At 55.1% G+C, this 16,800-nt stretch overlaps 5 protein-coding genes across 5 annotated transcripts in view; 2 read left to right on the top strand and 3 right to left on the bottom strand.

Moving 5' to 3' along the window:
* Positions 1–313, bottom strand: part of PpBr36_10067 (uncharacterized protein) — a gene marked incomplete at both ends in the record, with an annotated part of 993 nt that extends 680 nt beyond the window's left edge. Inside the window, one exon of the mRNA XM_029897182.1 lies at positions 17–313. Coding sequence (XP_029745352.1) covers positions 17–313 — 297 coding nt within the window. The remainder of the gene's footprint in view (positions 1–16) is intronic.
* Positions 1–6,226, top strand: part of PpBr36_10066 (uncharacterized protein) — a gene marked incomplete at both ends in the record, with an annotated part of 7,001 nt that extends 775 nt beyond the window's left edge. The window contains 4 exons of the mRNA XM_029897181.1: positions 83–536; positions 601–669; positions 731–854; positions 930–6,226. Coding sequence (XP_029745353.1) covers positions 83–536; positions 601–669; positions 731–854; positions 930–6,226 — 5,944 coding nt within the window. The remainder of the gene's footprint in view (positions 1–82; positions 537–600; positions 670–730; positions 855–929) is intronic.
* A 916-nt stretch (positions 6,227–7,142) lies between these two features.
* Positions 7,143–9,312, bottom strand: PpBr36_10068 (uncharacterized protein; the record flags this gene model as incomplete). The annotated part of the gene is made up of 6 exons (XM_029897183.1): positions 7,143–7,649; positions 7,745–7,765; positions 7,828–7,851; positions 7,919–8,291; positions 8,378–8,594; positions 8,814–9,312. 6 exons carry the CDS (start codon positions 9,310–9,312, stop codon positions 7,143–7,145), a joined length of 1,641 nt encoding a protein of 546 aa, XP_029745355.1.
* Positions 9,313–10,299: 987 nt separating this feature from the next.
* PpBr36_10069 (uncharacterized protein) lies at positions 10,300–11,305 on the top strand (the record flags this gene model as incomplete). The annotated part of the gene is made up of 2 exons (XM_029897184.1): positions 10,300–10,586; positions 10,789–11,305. 2 exons carry the CDS (start codon positions 10,300–10,302, stop codon positions 11,303–11,305), a joined length of 804 nt encoding a protein of 267 aa, XP_029745354.1.
* A 706-nt stretch (positions 11,306–12,011) lies between these two features.
* Positions 12,012–13,709, bottom strand: PpBr36_10070 (uncharacterized protein; the record flags this gene model as incomplete). Its single annotated transcript, XM_029897185.1, has 2 exons — positions 12,012–12,562; positions 12,662–13,709. 2 exons carry the CDS (start codon positions 13,707–13,709, stop codon positions 12,012–12,014), a joined length of 1,599 nt encoding a protein of 532 aa, XP_029745105.1.
* Between the last annotated feature and the right edge of the window lie 3,091 nt (positions 13,710–16,800).

Consider the following 16,800-nt stretch of genomic DNA (forward strand, 5'->3'; position numbering starts at 1 on the left):
TGAGGTCATTGCGGACTTGCGGACTTGCCAACCAGCTCCTGCTGTCTACCTTGGTAACCTGGTAGCTAACAGCTTGAAACAGCATGGTCGTGCGCACAGCCTGCTCCTCATCCCTTGTCGCACTGCACCTAGCATGCCAAGACATAAACAGCGGAAACTGCAGGGCCGCTATCGTCGCCGGCGTGAACCTGGCCATTTCGCCTTCCGAATGGTCCGTCATGACGGAGCACGGTGTCCTCTCGCCCTCGGGTGAGTGCCGGAGCTTTGATGCCGCGGGGGACGGCTTCCTGCGCGGGGAGGCCGTCTCGGCCATCTACATAAAACCCCTGGCTGAGGCGGTGCGAGACGGCGACCCAATCAGGGCCGTCATACGCGCCACTTGCGCATCAAATGATGGTAGAGGTGCCGCGGGAGGGGGAATCACAGTACCTGACTCGGCAAGCCAGGAACGTACCATGAGGAAGGCCTATGCGATGGCTGGTATCCATGACTTGGAGAGCACCGCCATGGTGGAGTGTCATGCTACCGGCACAAAGGTAGTTTCAAGCTGCTCCGTTTTGCGTCTGTGTCGATTTGCTAACTGACCTGCCCTCACTAAAGGTCGGTGATCCACTCGAGGCCGCCGCCGTGGCACAGGTCTGGGGAGACAAAGGAATCATCATTGGCTCTGTAAGCTTGTCACAACATGCCCTCTCTAAGTAATGCATCACTGACCATAAGCGTCAATCAGGTCAAACCAAACATTGGCCATGGTGAAGGTGCATCGGGAATCTCGAGCATCATAAAGATGGTTCTGGCGCTCGAGGCCAGAAAGATACCCCCAAACATCAACTTCAAAACGCCCAATCCCCTGAGTATGTTCACCCTGACAAAAGAAAACCACTACAAGAAAGCCGGTATTGATGAGAGAAGCTGACACGCCTCGATAGTCCCTTGGAAAGCCGCAAAGCTCATGGTGCCAACTCGAGCGCTTGAATGGCCTGCAGATCGCAAGGAGCGCGTTTCGGTCAACAGCTTTGGAATAGCAGGCACAAACGCCCACGTCATCCTCGAATCCGCCGCATGTGCCGGTGTAGGAGACTATTGCAACCGCAGCCCAGGCGACTCTGACAGCGCCACACCGCATCTACTCGTCTTCTCGGCCAAACATCCAACCGCTTTGAGGGACGCGGTGGACGCAACTGAGAGGTACATCAATGCAAGCCGCGCACCCTTGACGGATGTTGCTCACACGCTCTGCCTTGGGAGGGTCTCTCACAGCCACCGCGCGTTCTCTGTCCTTGGAGAACAAACAAGAAGTTCCGCGGGCCTGGAGGTGACGTACCAAGCCCAAGATGCAGCTCGCGTCTCATCGACCGTCGGCGTGGAACCTCAACGTGTGGTATGGATTTTCACGGGCCAGGGTGCCCAGTGGGCGCAGATGGGAGCCGAGCTCGTGGACAAGGAACCCGTGGTCCGTCGGCGCATCGACCACCTCGAAGGAGTGCTCAGGAGCTTGTCCAAGCCCCCGAGCTGGAGTCTCCGAGGTAAGAGAAGCTGCCACAGTTCGTTCACCCCTTGTACCTTGAACATCGCTGACAGAATCCAAAACCAAAAAGAGGAGATCTCCAAGCCCCAATCTGAAAGCCGCCTCTCCGAAGCCCAATACTCTCAACCCGTCCTCGCCGCTCTCCAAATCGCCATCGTGGACCTGCTCCGGTCGTGGGGCGTCCGACCCTCGGCCGTGGTCGGGCACAGCTCGGGCGAGACGCCAGCCGCTTACGCCGCGGGGGCCCTGACGGCCGAAGACGCCTTCCTCCTGGCGTACCACCGCGGGGGGTTCAAGCCTCTGCTGCGGGCGGCGCACAGCGGCGGCATGGCGGCCGTGGGGCTGGGCAAGACGGACATGGATCGTGGCGCGTTCCTCAGGCCCGGCGTCACGGTCGCCTGCGAGAACTCGCCGAGCAGCGTGACGCTCTCGGGCGAGGCGGACGTTCTGCGCGTCGTCATGGCCGACGTCGAAGCGAGGGGCCCGCCTGGCGTGCTGTGCAGGAGGCTCGACGTCGAGTCGGCCTACCACTACGCCGCCCACATGTGGACCGTCATGCCCGAGTTTGCTGCCAACGTCGGCGGTGCGGATGGGATTCGCTCGGCCTACCGGCCGCTCAAGGTGCCCTTCTACTCGTCGGTGACTGCCGGCCGCATCGACCAGGTCTCGACCGCTTACTACATCAAGAATATGGTCTCGCCGGTGCTGTTTGACGGCGCCGTCCGGGCGCTGCTGAGGGACTTTGGCACGGCGCCCGTCTTCGTCGAGATAGGACCGCACTCGACCTTTGCGGGGCCCATCCGTCAGATACTGCAATCCGAGCCGGGAGGAGACACCACAACAGCAGCAGTACATTACATCCCCACGTTGATCCGCGACCGACACGACGCCATGGCCAGGCTCCGCCACACTGCCGGCAACCTCTGGCTGGCGGGCGTGGACGTCAACCTTGACGCCGTCAACCCAAAGGGGCGGCGCCTCGCAGATCTCCCGACCTACAAGTGGCACTACGAGCCGGGCAGGGAATACTGGACCGAGCCCCGGATATCGCTCGATCTGCGCCGGGCCGGGTTCGGCCACCACGAGATCCTCGGCTCCCGCGTTGTCGAGACGGGCGACGCCTGCCCGTCGTGGAGGTGCAGGGTGCAGATCGAAGACGTCCCGTGGCTGCGCGACCACGTCATTATGGGCGACGCCGTCTTCCCCGCGGCTGCGTATATTGTCATGGCCGGGGAGGCGCTGAGGCGGCTTGCGAGTGGGCTTGCGAGTGGCGTTGCACAGCCGGGGTTCTCGATGCGGGATCTGGAGTTTGTCGAGCCGCTGGTCCTGAGCGGCGAGGGCGTCGAGGTCGTCACGACCATGATGCCCGTCAACCTCAGGGTGTCAAGGAGCGTAGCGGACAATTGGTTCAACTTTTCCGTGTCGTCACTGAGCAGCAGCAGCAGCAACAGCAACAGCAAGCAATGGGTGACGCACGTCACGGGGAAATGTCGAATGGGGTGTGCCATAGACATGTCCCCCGAAGAGCTCATCCGAGCGTCCTCGCAGCAGTTGCCGCGGGCCGTGGACCCGCAAGGCTTCTATCAGACCTGGAGGCGCTACGGTCTCGAGTACGGCCCCATGTTCCGACGGTTGATGAGGGCCAGCTCAGACGTCGGCGAGCTGCGGGCGGTCGGCACAATCAACACGTGGTGTGCGCCTGACGAGAGGAGACTCTACTACCCAGCCGTCCATCCGACGGTGCTAGACTCAAGCCTGCACGTTTCTATAGTTGCGGCCTGTAATGGCCTGCAGAGAAGGTTTGACAGCGTCGCGGTCCCCAAGTCTATCCGGGAAGTATATGTCGGTGTATGCGGTGACCAGGCCGATCTTCAAGTCACGGCAGTGTGTCGCTCTGGTTCTTGTCAGACCAGTGAAGTGACGGGTGTTTATGACGGCAAAATTGCTTTCCACATGCGAGGACTTGAAGTAGCGCCAATCAGCTCTGGGACATCTATGCAAGACCCAGATCCCCATGCCGGACACGTTCTCGAATGGAAAGTCGATGTTGACCTTTGCCGCACTGTTCTTGGCCAGCGGTCAAGCGACAACAACAACAACAACAACAACAACAACAACAATGCGATCAGCACAGATCTCGCTAGCATCCTTGACCTCCTCGGCCACAAGAATCCCAACATGACCATCCTGGAAATCCGCTCAAGTGTTCAAGGTAAGACCACCACCGCCATATTGAGCAGTCTTGGCCCAGGAACCCAAGCCCGGCGTTATGGCACATATGTAATTGGTTGCGTCACCAAAGATGCATTGACAGCCACCAAAGCTTCTGTTGGAGCCGAAATCCCAGGACTGCAGGTTATTCGGCTGGACCTATCCCAAGACAGCTGCTCAGATAACACCTTGAGCGATTTGGCATGCGATCTTGTGATTGCCGAGCGTCGAGAAATAATATCAACCTCCTCGGAAGCAACAAATGGACGCCTAAATGTTCTAGAGAATGTCAAAAGACTACTGCGTCCCCGTGGCCGTGTCTTGGTACGCGGAGCCTCCGGCTGTGATGACGGCAACGGACCCGATATACCATGTCATGGTCCCGGAATTGCCGAGTGGGAACTTCTTAATGAGGGGGTTTGTTCACAACTCCAGCCTAGTAGTACAAGGAGCAATCTGTCCGCAGACACGAACCTTGAGCCACGGAGCGACGAAACCGCAACTACGGCCAGCCAATCGACAAAAGATGGTCGAGAAGCAAAAAGACTTGGCATTCTGGCATATGATACCAGCCACCCAACAGTTCTCGACGCAGCACAACACATAGCTGCCCACGGCAACGACTCCCGAGGCTACGACTTGGACTGGTTCTCACCGGGCCAGCTGCTCCCAACCAGTCAACCGGTCGTGAGCCTGCTTGACCTAGAAGGGCAGTCTTTCTTCGGTCAAATGACCGCCGACAGGTGGGCCATGATCAAAACCTCAATCCTCTCGCTTCAGGACACGGCCGGCGGCGAGAGCGCCAAGATGCTGTGGGTCACTGGTCTCTCGCAGATCGAGTGCGCGGACGCCCAGTACTCGCTCGGGCTGGGATTTCTGCGCAGCGCCAGGCGCGAGGCTGGGGCCGACATCGTCACGGTGGAGTTGGAGGCCTTTGACGGCGAGGGATGGGACGCCGTGGCCAAAGTGCTCGACTATCGCTTTGGGACGACTACCCGGGAAGCCGCGGCGCCTGTTGCGGAGGCCGTGGACCCGGATTGCGAATATGTCTTCTGCCGGGGCGAAGTCAGGATCCCAAGGTTCAGAAGAATCGTCATCTCTCAAGAGTTGGCCATCAAGCCAAACGGCCATGTCAACCGCGATAAGGAGTCACCCCTGAAGAGGCTTGACAGTGAGCAGACGATCGACAATTTGATGGCGCCGAAACCTGCAACCAAAGCCTCAGGCAGACGTCAAGCCTCCATCAGATCTGACAGAACCTACGTGATCGTGGGCGGCCTGGGAGGATTGGGTCTTTCATCCGCCAGGTTGCTCGCGGAGCGGGGTGCACGCCACCTTGTCTTCTTTTCGAGATGGGCCGAGAGCTACCTCGACTCACACCCCGAGATCCTCACCGAGTTTTCCGCCATGTCGTGCAAAATCCAAGCCGTCTCCGGCAGCGTCGACGCCATCGACGACGTGCGGGCCATGGTAGCCACGGCATCCAATCCGCCCATCGCCGGGGTCATACATTCCGCCATGGTGCTGCAAGACGAGGCCCTCGCCGACATGACCTTTGCGCAGTGGCAGGCCGTGCTCGACCCCAAGGTCAAGGGGGTGTGGAACCTGCACGACGCGCTGGCCGAGCAACAGCAGCGACGCGGGCCCGCGCCGTCGCCGCCCGACTTCTTTGTGCTCTTCAGCTCGCTGAACGGGCTGGGTGGGCAGATGCGCCAGGCCAACTACGCCGCGGCCAGCAGCTTCCTCGACGCGTTTGCGCAGGTCCGTCGCCGCGGCGGGCTGCCCTGCTCCGTCGTCGATATCGGTCTCGTCGAGGACGTCGGGGTGCTGAGCAGGGACAGGCGGCGCCTCGCTGCCCTCCGCGCCGAGGCGCTGCACTGCCTGCACGAGCGGGACCTGCTCGACGCCCTGGAGCTGGCGATGCTGCAGAGCAGCAGCGTGGTGGACGGCGGTCGGGCTGGCTCGTTTGTCAGCGCCGGGCAGGTCGCCATCGGTCTGGGCGCCGTGGCTGCGGCGCGGCGGCGGGTGGCGGCAGACAGATCCGGCTGGACCAGAGACCCGCGCCTCCTTGCCCACCACGTCGGCGCCGCCAAGACCACGGCCGGCGCGGACGGCGACGCCTCAGCTCGGCTGAGGGGGCTGCTCCAGTGCTGTGCGCAAGGCGACGTGCCCCTCTCCGTGGCGGAAGAAGCTGCCAGTCTTTTAGGGCACCAGGTCGCCACGATTCTCCGAGGGTTCCTGATGCAGGGCGAGGCCGGCGCGGTGGATGTGAACGTGTCCATGAGAAAGCTCGGCGTGGATTCTCTAGTCAGCATCGAGCTGCGGAACCTGCTGCGGAGGAAGTTTGGCCTGGCTGGGTTGCAGGTGCAGCACGTCCGCGACTCTGCGACGCCGGCCGAACTGGCGAGGCTGGCTGTCGACAGAATGCTGCTGGCGGCTGGGGAGAATCCGAGGTCTCGAATGCCGGCTGGAGTTCCGCCTGTCTGACCAGAGTGCCATGGACTTTTTGTTCGGCATATTCAATATTTTCAATATTTTTTTATAGGTTATATGAATCTCTAGCAATATACGATGTGAAATGGCTGCTTATTCCTTGAGGAATGAATTCAAAGCAGTCGACGAGATAAATACAAATAACAGATGTCCGATATGCCTTTCGCCCGTATTTTGCCGTATTTAAATTTTAAACAAAACAAATCACATACATGTCGTTCTATTTCTAGTGGGGGTGTGGTGAAAATAAAGGTCAACACCAAGCTTTTCCAAGATAAGCTTCTGTTGGGCCGCTCTCTTGCGCCCTCTTGGGGATGAGCAGCACACTGTGTCATCCAGATCCAACCAAGATGTTGGCCTTGGTCTGATCTAGTTTGTCGTTGGCGCCATTTCTCGTTGACCTGATTTGCCCGCACAAACAAGGGAACACCCCACGATTTTCCTGGTCTTGCCGCAACACAAGAACATTACTGTGGGCTTACGCAAGTAAGAAAGAGCGCCGGTTCAGGAAAATGACCGATTATTGCCACTGCTGTCGGCCGTAAGCCAGGCTCAAGTAATCTGACTACAGTAATTTACGGCACGAAGTAGATTTCTACGGTGGTTGTTTGTTGCAAGGTTTTTTTCTGGTGTGTTTAAGGTTTTCCATAGGCCAAATGAGCCAAGTTTTATCAAAAGTGATAGCATTTTGTGTTTACTGGGTTTACAAAATTACAAGAATCAAAGAGTTTAGAAGTAACAATCCAGATTATATTGATTTGAATATATATCATTGACAAAACGCCCATTATAATTCGACGGGACACCAACAACACAAAAAATACGCCCGATGCCCAAAAAAAAAAAAAAAAAAAAAAAAAAAAAAATTAACAACATCTAATAGTAAACATCCTCCAATAAAGAGTTCAACTCATAGCGACACCAAGCGATCCACGGCCTCCCTCCCTTGGGCCGCCTCGTGAACCCAAACGCTCACTCCCCTCGACCCGACAGGAAACTCTCCGTAGCCGGCAGCATCGATGACGACGGTGCCCCAGACCTGCCGAAGCAGATCGGTCCAGCGCTCGCCGGCATGGGCGGAGCCGACGCGCATGCGCCTGACGGCGCGCTCGAAGCCCGTGTTGGCCACGACGGCCAGGCCCGCACCGCCGGACCGCGCGGCGTGTCCGAAGCGCGTGAAGCCGACGCAGGTCTGCGCGCCCTTGCCCGCGAAGTAGGCCGCCTCGGTGCCGTACGCCCAGAGCCGGCGCGCCAGCATCAGGCGCGCCGTGAGGAGGCCGCCGAGCGGCGCCGGGCCCGGCCGCGAGGGGAGCAGCGTGCCGTACAGGTCGCACCAGAACACGCAGGGCGTGCCGTGGTTGGCGCGCAGCAGGATCATGGCGTAGGCGATCGGGATGAAGAAGGGCTCTACTGGTGTCTGTGGGCCGGGAGGGCGAAACAGTTGGTGTATTGTCAGTGGACTGGCTTGTTTTGCACATTGCCGAACACGGGAGGGGAGAGGCCGGCGCTTACCTCTAGGGTCTGTCCGGTTTGCTTGGATCGATGTTAGTGGTTTGTTTCTTGGGGGTTCATAACAACTCTTGGGTAAAGCTTACTGTGTCGTGGTTCACAACGAATGTCTACAACATCAGGCAATGGTTAGCTCATGTCATGGTCGGCTTTTGGCAAAAGAAACGCATTACTTACGACTGCATTATTAGGTTTTATGGCCGCCAGCGTGTTTTCAAAAACCCTTCTCAAATCTGGCTGCTCGCCCCGTGAGATGCGGGAAAAGCTCTCGACAAGAGGCACATCGACGAGCGATACTCGGTGGTCCAGCCGCTCAATGTACCCAAGCAGGGCCTTGACATCCCCACTCCAGTACTCGCCGAGGAGGAGCCAGTCCCGCCCTACGGTATTCTGGATGACACTCACGAAATCACGCATAAAAGATGCCGAGATGTGCTTGACGGCGTCCAGACGAAGCCCGCCCAGCTTCATCTGGGACGCGAGCCACTGCACCCAGTGGAAGAAGTTGCGCCGGACTTCGGGGTGGCTGTGGTCGATGTCGGTGCACATGCTGAGGCGGATGAGGCAGCAGGTTATTAGATGGTTGAAACCAAACGATTCGACAAGAAAAGAAAAGAAAGGAAAACAAGAGCTTACAGAAAATCATAATTGCCGAATTCTCCATCCACATCGCGTGCCCACTCTTTGCCAAGAAACTTCCAAATACCATTGGTCTTGGAAGCCTGATCATAGTCGACACCAGTAAAATGCTGTGCGGACCACTTGAGCGGACTATACGTGTCGCCTCGACCTGGGAAGTTGAATTTGGTCCAAGCCTCAATCTGGTGTGGCGTGCTTATTTCTTGGCGGCGGTCTGAAAAAGAAACCCAAGGACGGTTAGTTTAAACTACGTCCAGTAATAATCCTCGGAGTTTTTCTTTCTTTTTCTTTTTTTTCTCTTTTCTTTTATTTTCTTTTCTTTAAAAAAAAGAAGAAAAAAAAAAAAAAAACGCGCGCCGTTTGTCGGCTGAAAATTCCAACAGTCAAAAAAAAAAAAAAAAAAGTCAAAAAGCAACCCCCGTCCCGCACCTACCATCAGGGTCAACATTAACTGCCAAGACAGCCTCCGTCTCATCGGCACCCGTCATGTGATTAAGCACAGCATCAAACAGAATCTTAACGCCGTGCCTGTCGGCGACTCCCACGAGCTCCAGCAGCTCCTGCTTGGACCCCCATTTCGTCTGCCTGGCGCCGCGCTGGTCGAACTCGCCCAGGTCGTACAGGTCGTAGACGTCGTAGCCGTTGCTCGTGTACCAGGCACCCTTGCACGCGGGCGGGATCCAGAGGTCGGTGACGCCGAGCGCGGCCAGGCTGGGGATCTTGTCGGCCAGCCGGCGCCAGTGGTTGTGCTCGGCCGGGAGGTACCACTCAAAGGCCTCGAACAGCGTCCGGTTGCGCGGACACGGCCCGTCGTCCGGCACCACGTACAGCTGCTCCATCTTGGCGGCCGGATGGCCGTTGCATGTGGCGTCGCCGTTGGCGAAGTGCTGTGGCTGATGCCCGCCGTTGACGGGTGGCGCTGGGAAATGCATGTTAATCACCTCAAAAGGAACCTCGAAGGGCTTTGCTTGCACATGTGATTGGCCGTCATTTCGGGGGTTTTAATTTCATTTCTCTCGTCCCATTTCTTGTCTTTTTTTTTTTTTTTTTTTGCTTTTGCTTTTGGCGTCCTACTCACGCCTTCTGGCATCAAATCTCCTTTTTTTTGTCTATTTTTGGGAACTTGGTCGCGTTTCATCGAATAGGGGCGCGCGCAACAACTTTTCGTACGTACGCAGTCACGTAACCACCCACCATCCACCACCCACACCCAACATGTGCCCCCAGACCAGGGGAAAGAAGACTTGGCAGCACGTGACGGAGAATACGAACATAAATATCCCTGTGTGTGTTGGTGATGGGTAGACAGACTTGGGACTTAGTCAGACGGAATTCCCATTTCCCAACCACCCCCCGGCAGTTTTTTGAATTTTGTTCTTTTGTCAGAAACAAAGAGAAGGATGAGGGAAGCGAGTGGAGGAGGACCGGGCGGGGCAGGTAATCAGACAGCGGTCGGTACCAACCATGACTCGAAGTCTGATTCGCAGGCGCTCGACGAGGCCCGGCCCAGAGGTAATGAAAAGGAAATGGATCCTTTTTCATGCAGGGGAGTGAGTGGGTGGTGGTATTACCGGAATCCACAAACGAATTTCATCTAGCTTACCACGGTAACTGCCCCTCCAAACTGGAGCCGCGGTATTGCGGAGCGCTTGTCGGGGCAGAGTGTCCGATAAGTGTTCCCCTTTTTTTTTTTTTCGCCTGTGAATTTTTTTTTTCGTCCCCGTTTTGTTTCCTTCTCCTTCTTTTTTTTTGCGCTACGGACTCCGCGTCGATTCGCTCATTCATACACTCCTTCGATAATACTACCCCAACTAACTCACCCAGTCGCTCCTTTTTGTTGCATTCTGCAGGACCAACTAGTCATTCGCTCCTTTAGGCAAACCCATTTTTAAGCCACGTTCTTTTCTTGTCGTTGCACCATGCACGCCTCCACAATTGCCCTGACCGTCTTTGGTGCTGCTGGCATTGCCTCGGCCATTCGGTTCACGTCCCCTGTTGCAAACGCGACAGTGACCCGCGGAGAGGCGAAACACGAGGTCTCCTGGTCCAGCGTTGACACGGACCCGGAGCGCTTCAGCCTCTACCTGGTCAACTTTGTCAACTGGCCTCCCTACTACCAGCAGCTTGCGACCAACGTCGAGACTGCTGCGGGTGCTGCTGAGATCCGCATCCCGTGCGACTTGGACGTATCTGGTGGATACCAGATGTAAGGAGCCCCTGTTTTCTTTGGTTAACTTGTTGATTTTGCTTGTTTTTGCCACGCATCTTTGTTGCTTTGAGATCGGTATTATCGAGATCAGCATCGTAGTATTTTGGATCAAGGAAGAATAAGAAAAAAAAAAAAAAAACAAGGTAAAAAAGAGAGGAAAGAAATATTGACCCAAAGATCTACACCCCCCCTCCCGCAGCAACGCGATCAACGGCACAAACGTCTACGTAATCTATGCACAGACGCCCAAGTTCAGCATCGCCGGCGCAAGCTGCCAGGACCCCGTGGCGGCCGAGCCGTCCACGTGCGCCTCCGCCGTGACCGTCACGGCGACGGCGACCGTCACGACGACCGTCACGGTGAGCCCAAACCCTCTCCACCCTCAGACCAATGGCACTTTTGTCCCGCGCCCCCCGGCGGTGACCTCGGCCGCCGCCGCCGTCACCACCACTCCCACAGTGCCCCGTGTTAACCCCGGTACCTGTCCCGACACCGTCGGTTGGGGTACATCAGGCTACGGCTCTCCCGTAACTTTGACCGCGGTGCCGCACCCGCCCGGCGAGCCCACCGCTCCCGCCGTCAACAACGCTGTTATGAGCACCCCCGTGCCGTCGTCAGTCGCCGAGAGGACTGTCGGTAACGTCGTGTACCAGACCGTCTACATGGACCTGGCCGACTACCTCGCCAAGGGTGGTTCGTGCGGCTGTGACGCATAAGACACTGTGGTAATTTACAACCATTACAACATAGCACAGTACAGTATGGTGGCGATTTGGAGGGGTGGAAAAGGAGGGCGGGTAACATGTTCCGGAGCCGCAGGAATCTTGGGGGGTGGTGGGATAGTGCGAAATGTTGTGGGGGGTGTGGGGTGGGTTTGTGTTGCTTCTCGATGTTCTAACATTCTTCTGGTGTGCAGTTTGGCGTCGGCATCTGATTGAGCGTGGGTTTTGCTTCCGAAACCGGTTGTGACATTAGAGCTAGACTACTACTGTAGTAACATTTTTGCCAAAAAGAGAAAAAAAAAGAAAAGAAAGAAAAAAAAAAAAAAACAAAAGCATGCCATTATTGTTTAGTGTTTACAGGTAAATAAAAGGCTAATGTATTTATTTTTTTGGTAGCATCAGCTAGCCGCTGCTAAACCTTTATTTACTTGTTTCGTATATATTTTGTCCTAGTAAAAACTCCCGGCTTTATGTTTGACTCTGTTTCTTTCCCCTCCATGAGCCGACATGGTCAGCGCGATTAAACATGATTAAGAGTTTACATAGATACAAAGGTATTAGAAGTATCAGCAACATATACAAAGCGCCCGCACCACAGAGTGCAATGTCAGCCGAGAGGAAAACAAAAAAAAAAAAAAGAAAAAAAAAGGCCCTTTGCTTGGCCTTTTTTTTTTTTTTTCTTTTTCTTTGTTCTTTTTTTTTACATGACAAACATCAACGATACCGCCACGGCAACCAGACCCATCAGCCCACCAGCCCTGACGCCACCGGCACCGTTGAGCGACTGCGAAGACAGGCCGTCCTTGCAGAGCCCGCTGCCCTTGAGGCTCGACTGCAGGGCGTAGACGCGGGGCTCGCCCTTGGACATGGGCATGGTGACGACGCCGGAGCCGTCGGCCTTGGCGGTCTTGCAGGTCAGGATCTCGACGACCTCGTCGCCGGACCCGAAGCCCTTGGGGACCTGCATGTTGTAGCTGTCGCCCTTGCTGCTCTTGTTGCTGATGCAGAAGACGAGCTGGCTGCCGTCGGGGCCCTTGCGCATGCAGTAGTGGTTGTCGTCCACCATGAGCTCCTGCGCCAGCGTGTTGGCGTAGGTGCCGTTGGACGCCTTGTTGGCCGCGTTGCGGGCCTTGTTGAGCGTCGCCGTCAGCACGTACAGTTCCGACTTTTCGTCGTACTTGGACGTCCAGAGAGGCTCGCGGTTGAACGGGGTGTCGCCGCCGTTGAAGTGCTGCTCCTGGCCTTGGTAGACTGAAAGTGGCGGCGTAGGATGATTAGCGATTAGATCATTACACACTTTTACGTAATGGGATGGAATTGGAATTCTCTCTCAAAACAAAACAAACTCACCAGTAGGAATACCGTCAGTCATCAGGATATAAGCCATGGCGTTCTTGGCCAGGGCCATGTCCTTGTTGGCAGAAGCAAAGCGCGGCATGTCGTGATTCTCGACAAAGCTGCCGAGGGCGAGGGTGTCGTTGCAGCCAGACTGGGCACTCTTGTGGATGGCGGCCAGGCTCTTCATGGAGCCGCCGTTGAAGACGGTGTTGATCTTGTAGTACTCGAGGTAGTTGGGCATGCCCGGCAGCTGGCCCTGGTTCTGGTAGGGGCAGAAATCACCAATCTCGCCCGTCAGGATCTCTCCCCAGGTGAAGACGCCGGCGGCCTTGACAAAGGGCCCGAGGAAGGACGGGTTGACGTGCTTGGCGGCGTCGATGCGGAGGCCGTCGATGGAGTAGTTGGACACGAGTTCCTTGACCCATTTGTTCAGCTCGTTGGACACGTCCGGGGTCTCGGTGGCCAGGTCGGCCAGGGCGACGCCGTAGGGGTACAGCCAACACTCCTGGATGTTGGTGTGGTCCGGGTTGTCCCACTGGGTGACGTTGCAGTACGGGTGGAAGTACTTCTTGTCGTTGAAGGGGTTGAACTTGGAATAGTCAACCTTGGGCGGGATGATGTTGTCGAACTTCTGCGCCATGTTGTTGACGACGACGTCGACCATGATGTACATGTCGCGCTTGTGCAGCTCGTCGATGAGCTTCTTCAAGTCGTCCTTGGTTCCAAACCTGTCGTTGATGGCATAGTTGTCGACGGACCAGTAGCCGTGGTAGGCCTCGCCGACTGCCGTGTCGTCGTCGATGTTCTTGACGATGGGGCTGATCTGGATTGCCGTGAAGCCGAGGTTCTGGATGTAGTCGAGCTTCTTGAGGAGACCGGCCCAGGTTCCTCCGCAAAACTTTTGAGCCTCACATGTCGCCGTCAGTGAGCCGTCGGTACGGGCGTAACGGTCAGTCATCAGCTGGTAGACCGATCTACCCTTCCATTGTTCAATGGTTGCGGCATCAGTCAGAGTCAAAAGGGCCGAGGCGGCGACCCAAGCCGAGTGGAAAAAGCGCATATTGGCTTTTGTGGCGACAGAGACGCGAACGAGTGATTAGTCTTCTGTCGGAAGTTTATATATAATTAGGTCGGCAATCAAACATCCGACTGTAAAGCGAAAGAAAGGGGAAAAAAAAAGCAAGTGAAACGCTTAAAGGAGTGGAAGCGCGATAACAAAGAAAACAGACAATTAACAAAGAATCGAGTTTAGGGGAGATAGACCTGTCATTGGGGGAGGCAAACATGGGCGTTACTACAGTCCAGAAATTCTCACTGGTCACATGCTGCAGGGGACATGGTACTTTGCTACCAGTCAGTCAGTCGATCAGTCAGTAATTATTAGACACACACTCTCACTCAGACACACACACACACACACACACACACACTCGGTACGTGGCAAGGAGAGGGCAAAGTGTACTTGGTGGTGCTCATAATAGATGCACCACCTAATTACCATAAAGTTTGGTCATAGCATAGCATGGCATAGCATGGCAAAATCCAGGGAAATTGCTTGTGGATAGTCGCTTGTGCTTGGCTCTGCTGGCTGCCATTTCTCGCTAATCCAAACTGGGTCATTCAAGTTGCACCGTTGAAGGAAGGCCTAAACTCGGGTACCTTGGGTACTTTGTACTCCTTGGAACAAATCGCTTGGGGTGATGAAGCTTGGCAGCAAAGGAAAAAGGCGAATGAATGTATGATGGGTTGATGAAGTGTCAGTGTGTAGGTGGATACTGCTCATCCCATCGCCCATGGCCGATTTTTCCCCTGTCATGACCAATAGGGCGGACGGACAAGGGACCTCCCAAACCAAGGCATGATATTCAGTGGGGGGGGGTTTTGACAGGGTAGACAGACAGCACAGTACAGTACAGCACAACACTGTACAGCGCAGCGCAGAACAGTGCGCGATGGATCACATATATTACGTATGTTATGGGATGAACATCAAAAATGTACTTGGAACTCGAGCATGGGAATGGATGGTTAGCCCCCGAGGAAGCACAATCCTGTCTTTCGACATGCGAAAATAGGAATTGGTTTCATAACTCGATGCCAGCAGGACTGGACTGGCGTAGCAATGAAGCAAGAAATGACTGGCCAAGGTAGGTTGAACGAGCGTATCCAGGCAGATACTGCCAGGGTAAAGTCAGGCACTAACCTACCTGATGACAGAATTTTGCATGCACTGCTACTGCAACAGTAGAAAGATTTACAGTAAGCTTGCTAGGGTAGTAATAACTACCACACCAAGGACCAAGAACGTAACAGCAGGTTTTCTTGTAGCAGACAAGAAAAAGAGGAAATGAAGACTGGACGAAGATAAGAACTTGACTTGACAGCAGCAGCCAGTCAGATGGAATGACATTTCCGAGGGCCCGACGCTCAGTGTGCAGGCAGACGCATACTGTGCCGACGTGGGTCCCACGGCGAACCGTATCCCTGCTCCAACGGCCCCTTGTGGTGCAACGTTAGTCCCAAATCTGGACTCGTGTTGGGCCACAAGGATGGGAATTTGCACGGTGCGGCAGCCAAAAGGGGAGGAGCTTGTCAGCTTTTTATCTTTCCATGGCCACACATGCATGCAAAGCGACAGGGGGTTTGCACAGTATGCACGGGACAAGTGTCTCGTGTAAGACTTTTAAGATAACGTCTTTTTGCCAACTGCAGAGAAGCGCCCGAGAATAACCGTTGGTGCGTTTGTTTGATACTGGCCAGTCTGGTTGACAAAATGAGCGCATTAAAAGCTTTCCACAACATTCATTCAGTCGCATACGATTTCAGACCTGTTTTTTTCGACTGCGGCGGAGTGCTATACCAAATTGCTTAACATCCGACACGAGGCCAGACTAAATAAAGTGGATGCTAAGGTTGTTGGAACATGGAGGTCCCGGGTAAAGAGAAGACAAAACCAAAAAAAAACCAAAAAAAAAAGACAAAAGAGGAAAAAGAACCCGCTGGGCAGTTTTGCCCTGCCAATTGCAAAGACCGAGTCAAGACCAAGCAAGCACGCTTGGGAATCAGGCACCATCTCTTGAGTGCACCACTAAGCAACCGCCCGCCGAGCCTGCGTGATCGAAAACTTTTCTTCCAGCGGCCCCGACTCTTCTGGACACTCCACCATGCATGCATACATACGGGTTACAACACACCCCTCTTACCCCTTGGGCCTTCTCGCCACGACTTGGGGCTGAGGAAGCATCCACCCCCTGTTTGTGTGTCGTTTGTCATTATCCATCCCACACACCCCTCTCCTCCTTCGTTTATCCCGTCCATCTGGTAAACTCTTTGGGTGCTGGTAAAATTTGGTAGTATCTGCAATGTCGTTTTTTTTTGGTTTACAGTATGTTCTCAGGGTGCAGGCTCGCGCATTATCACACCATATCCCGGCGGGTAGGTAGCCAAGACAGGAGGAGAGAGGCTGGCGGTCCCGCTCCGTCCATCTGGGCCGTTTTTACTCATCACATACGTCAGTTTGATGTATTTTTCTTTTTTTCTTCTTTTCTCTGCCTGTAGGAGCTGCCGAAAATTCCGACAGAGTGGGCTATCCTCTTTTCTGCACGAAGGTGGTATCCATACGGGCTGTCAACCTTGTACTTGCGTAGATCTTGACTCCTTAACCTCGTATCCTCTGGCTGTGAGAGGGAGTCAAGGATACCCAGTTTCGAAAATCTCGATACCTTCCTCCACCCCTTTCCCCCCCCCCTTTTTTCTTGCCCTCCTCTGTTCAGCCTCCCAAACCAGTTCCATTCTGGCCCCCCGCCCCTGCCGGGTCAAGCCCAACACGAGCTGTCGTTTGAATGCACGTAGTCGTGGATTATTGTGGTGCCATGCTTTCGGGCCAATCCAAGTAGCCCATATCTCGCAAGTGGACTCCGCCTACCGAGGTTTTGAGGGGTTGGTAGACCGTATCAGAATAGAACAAGGGACTTTTTTGGGGAGGCTGATCGAAATCTTTCCACCCTCTTGACATTCTCTATCTTCATCTAATCTACTCAGTCCTAGGAACGTGAGCACTGACGTCTTGAGGTGGTAGTCTTTCACTCGTTATCACAAACGGTTTCTTGTATTTTTGTTTTCCTTCTTGTTGCTCTTCGTACATTCAACAA

Source organism: Pyricularia pennisetigena (genome assembly GCF_004337985.1).
Source record: "Pyricularia pennisetigena strain Br36 chromosome 7 map unlocalized Pyricularia_pennisetigena_Br36_Scf_7, whole genome shotgun sequence".
NCBI classification, from domain to species: Eukaryota; Fungi; Ascomycota; class Sordariomycetes; order Magnaporthales; family Pyriculariaceae; genus Pyricularia; species Pyricularia pennisetigena.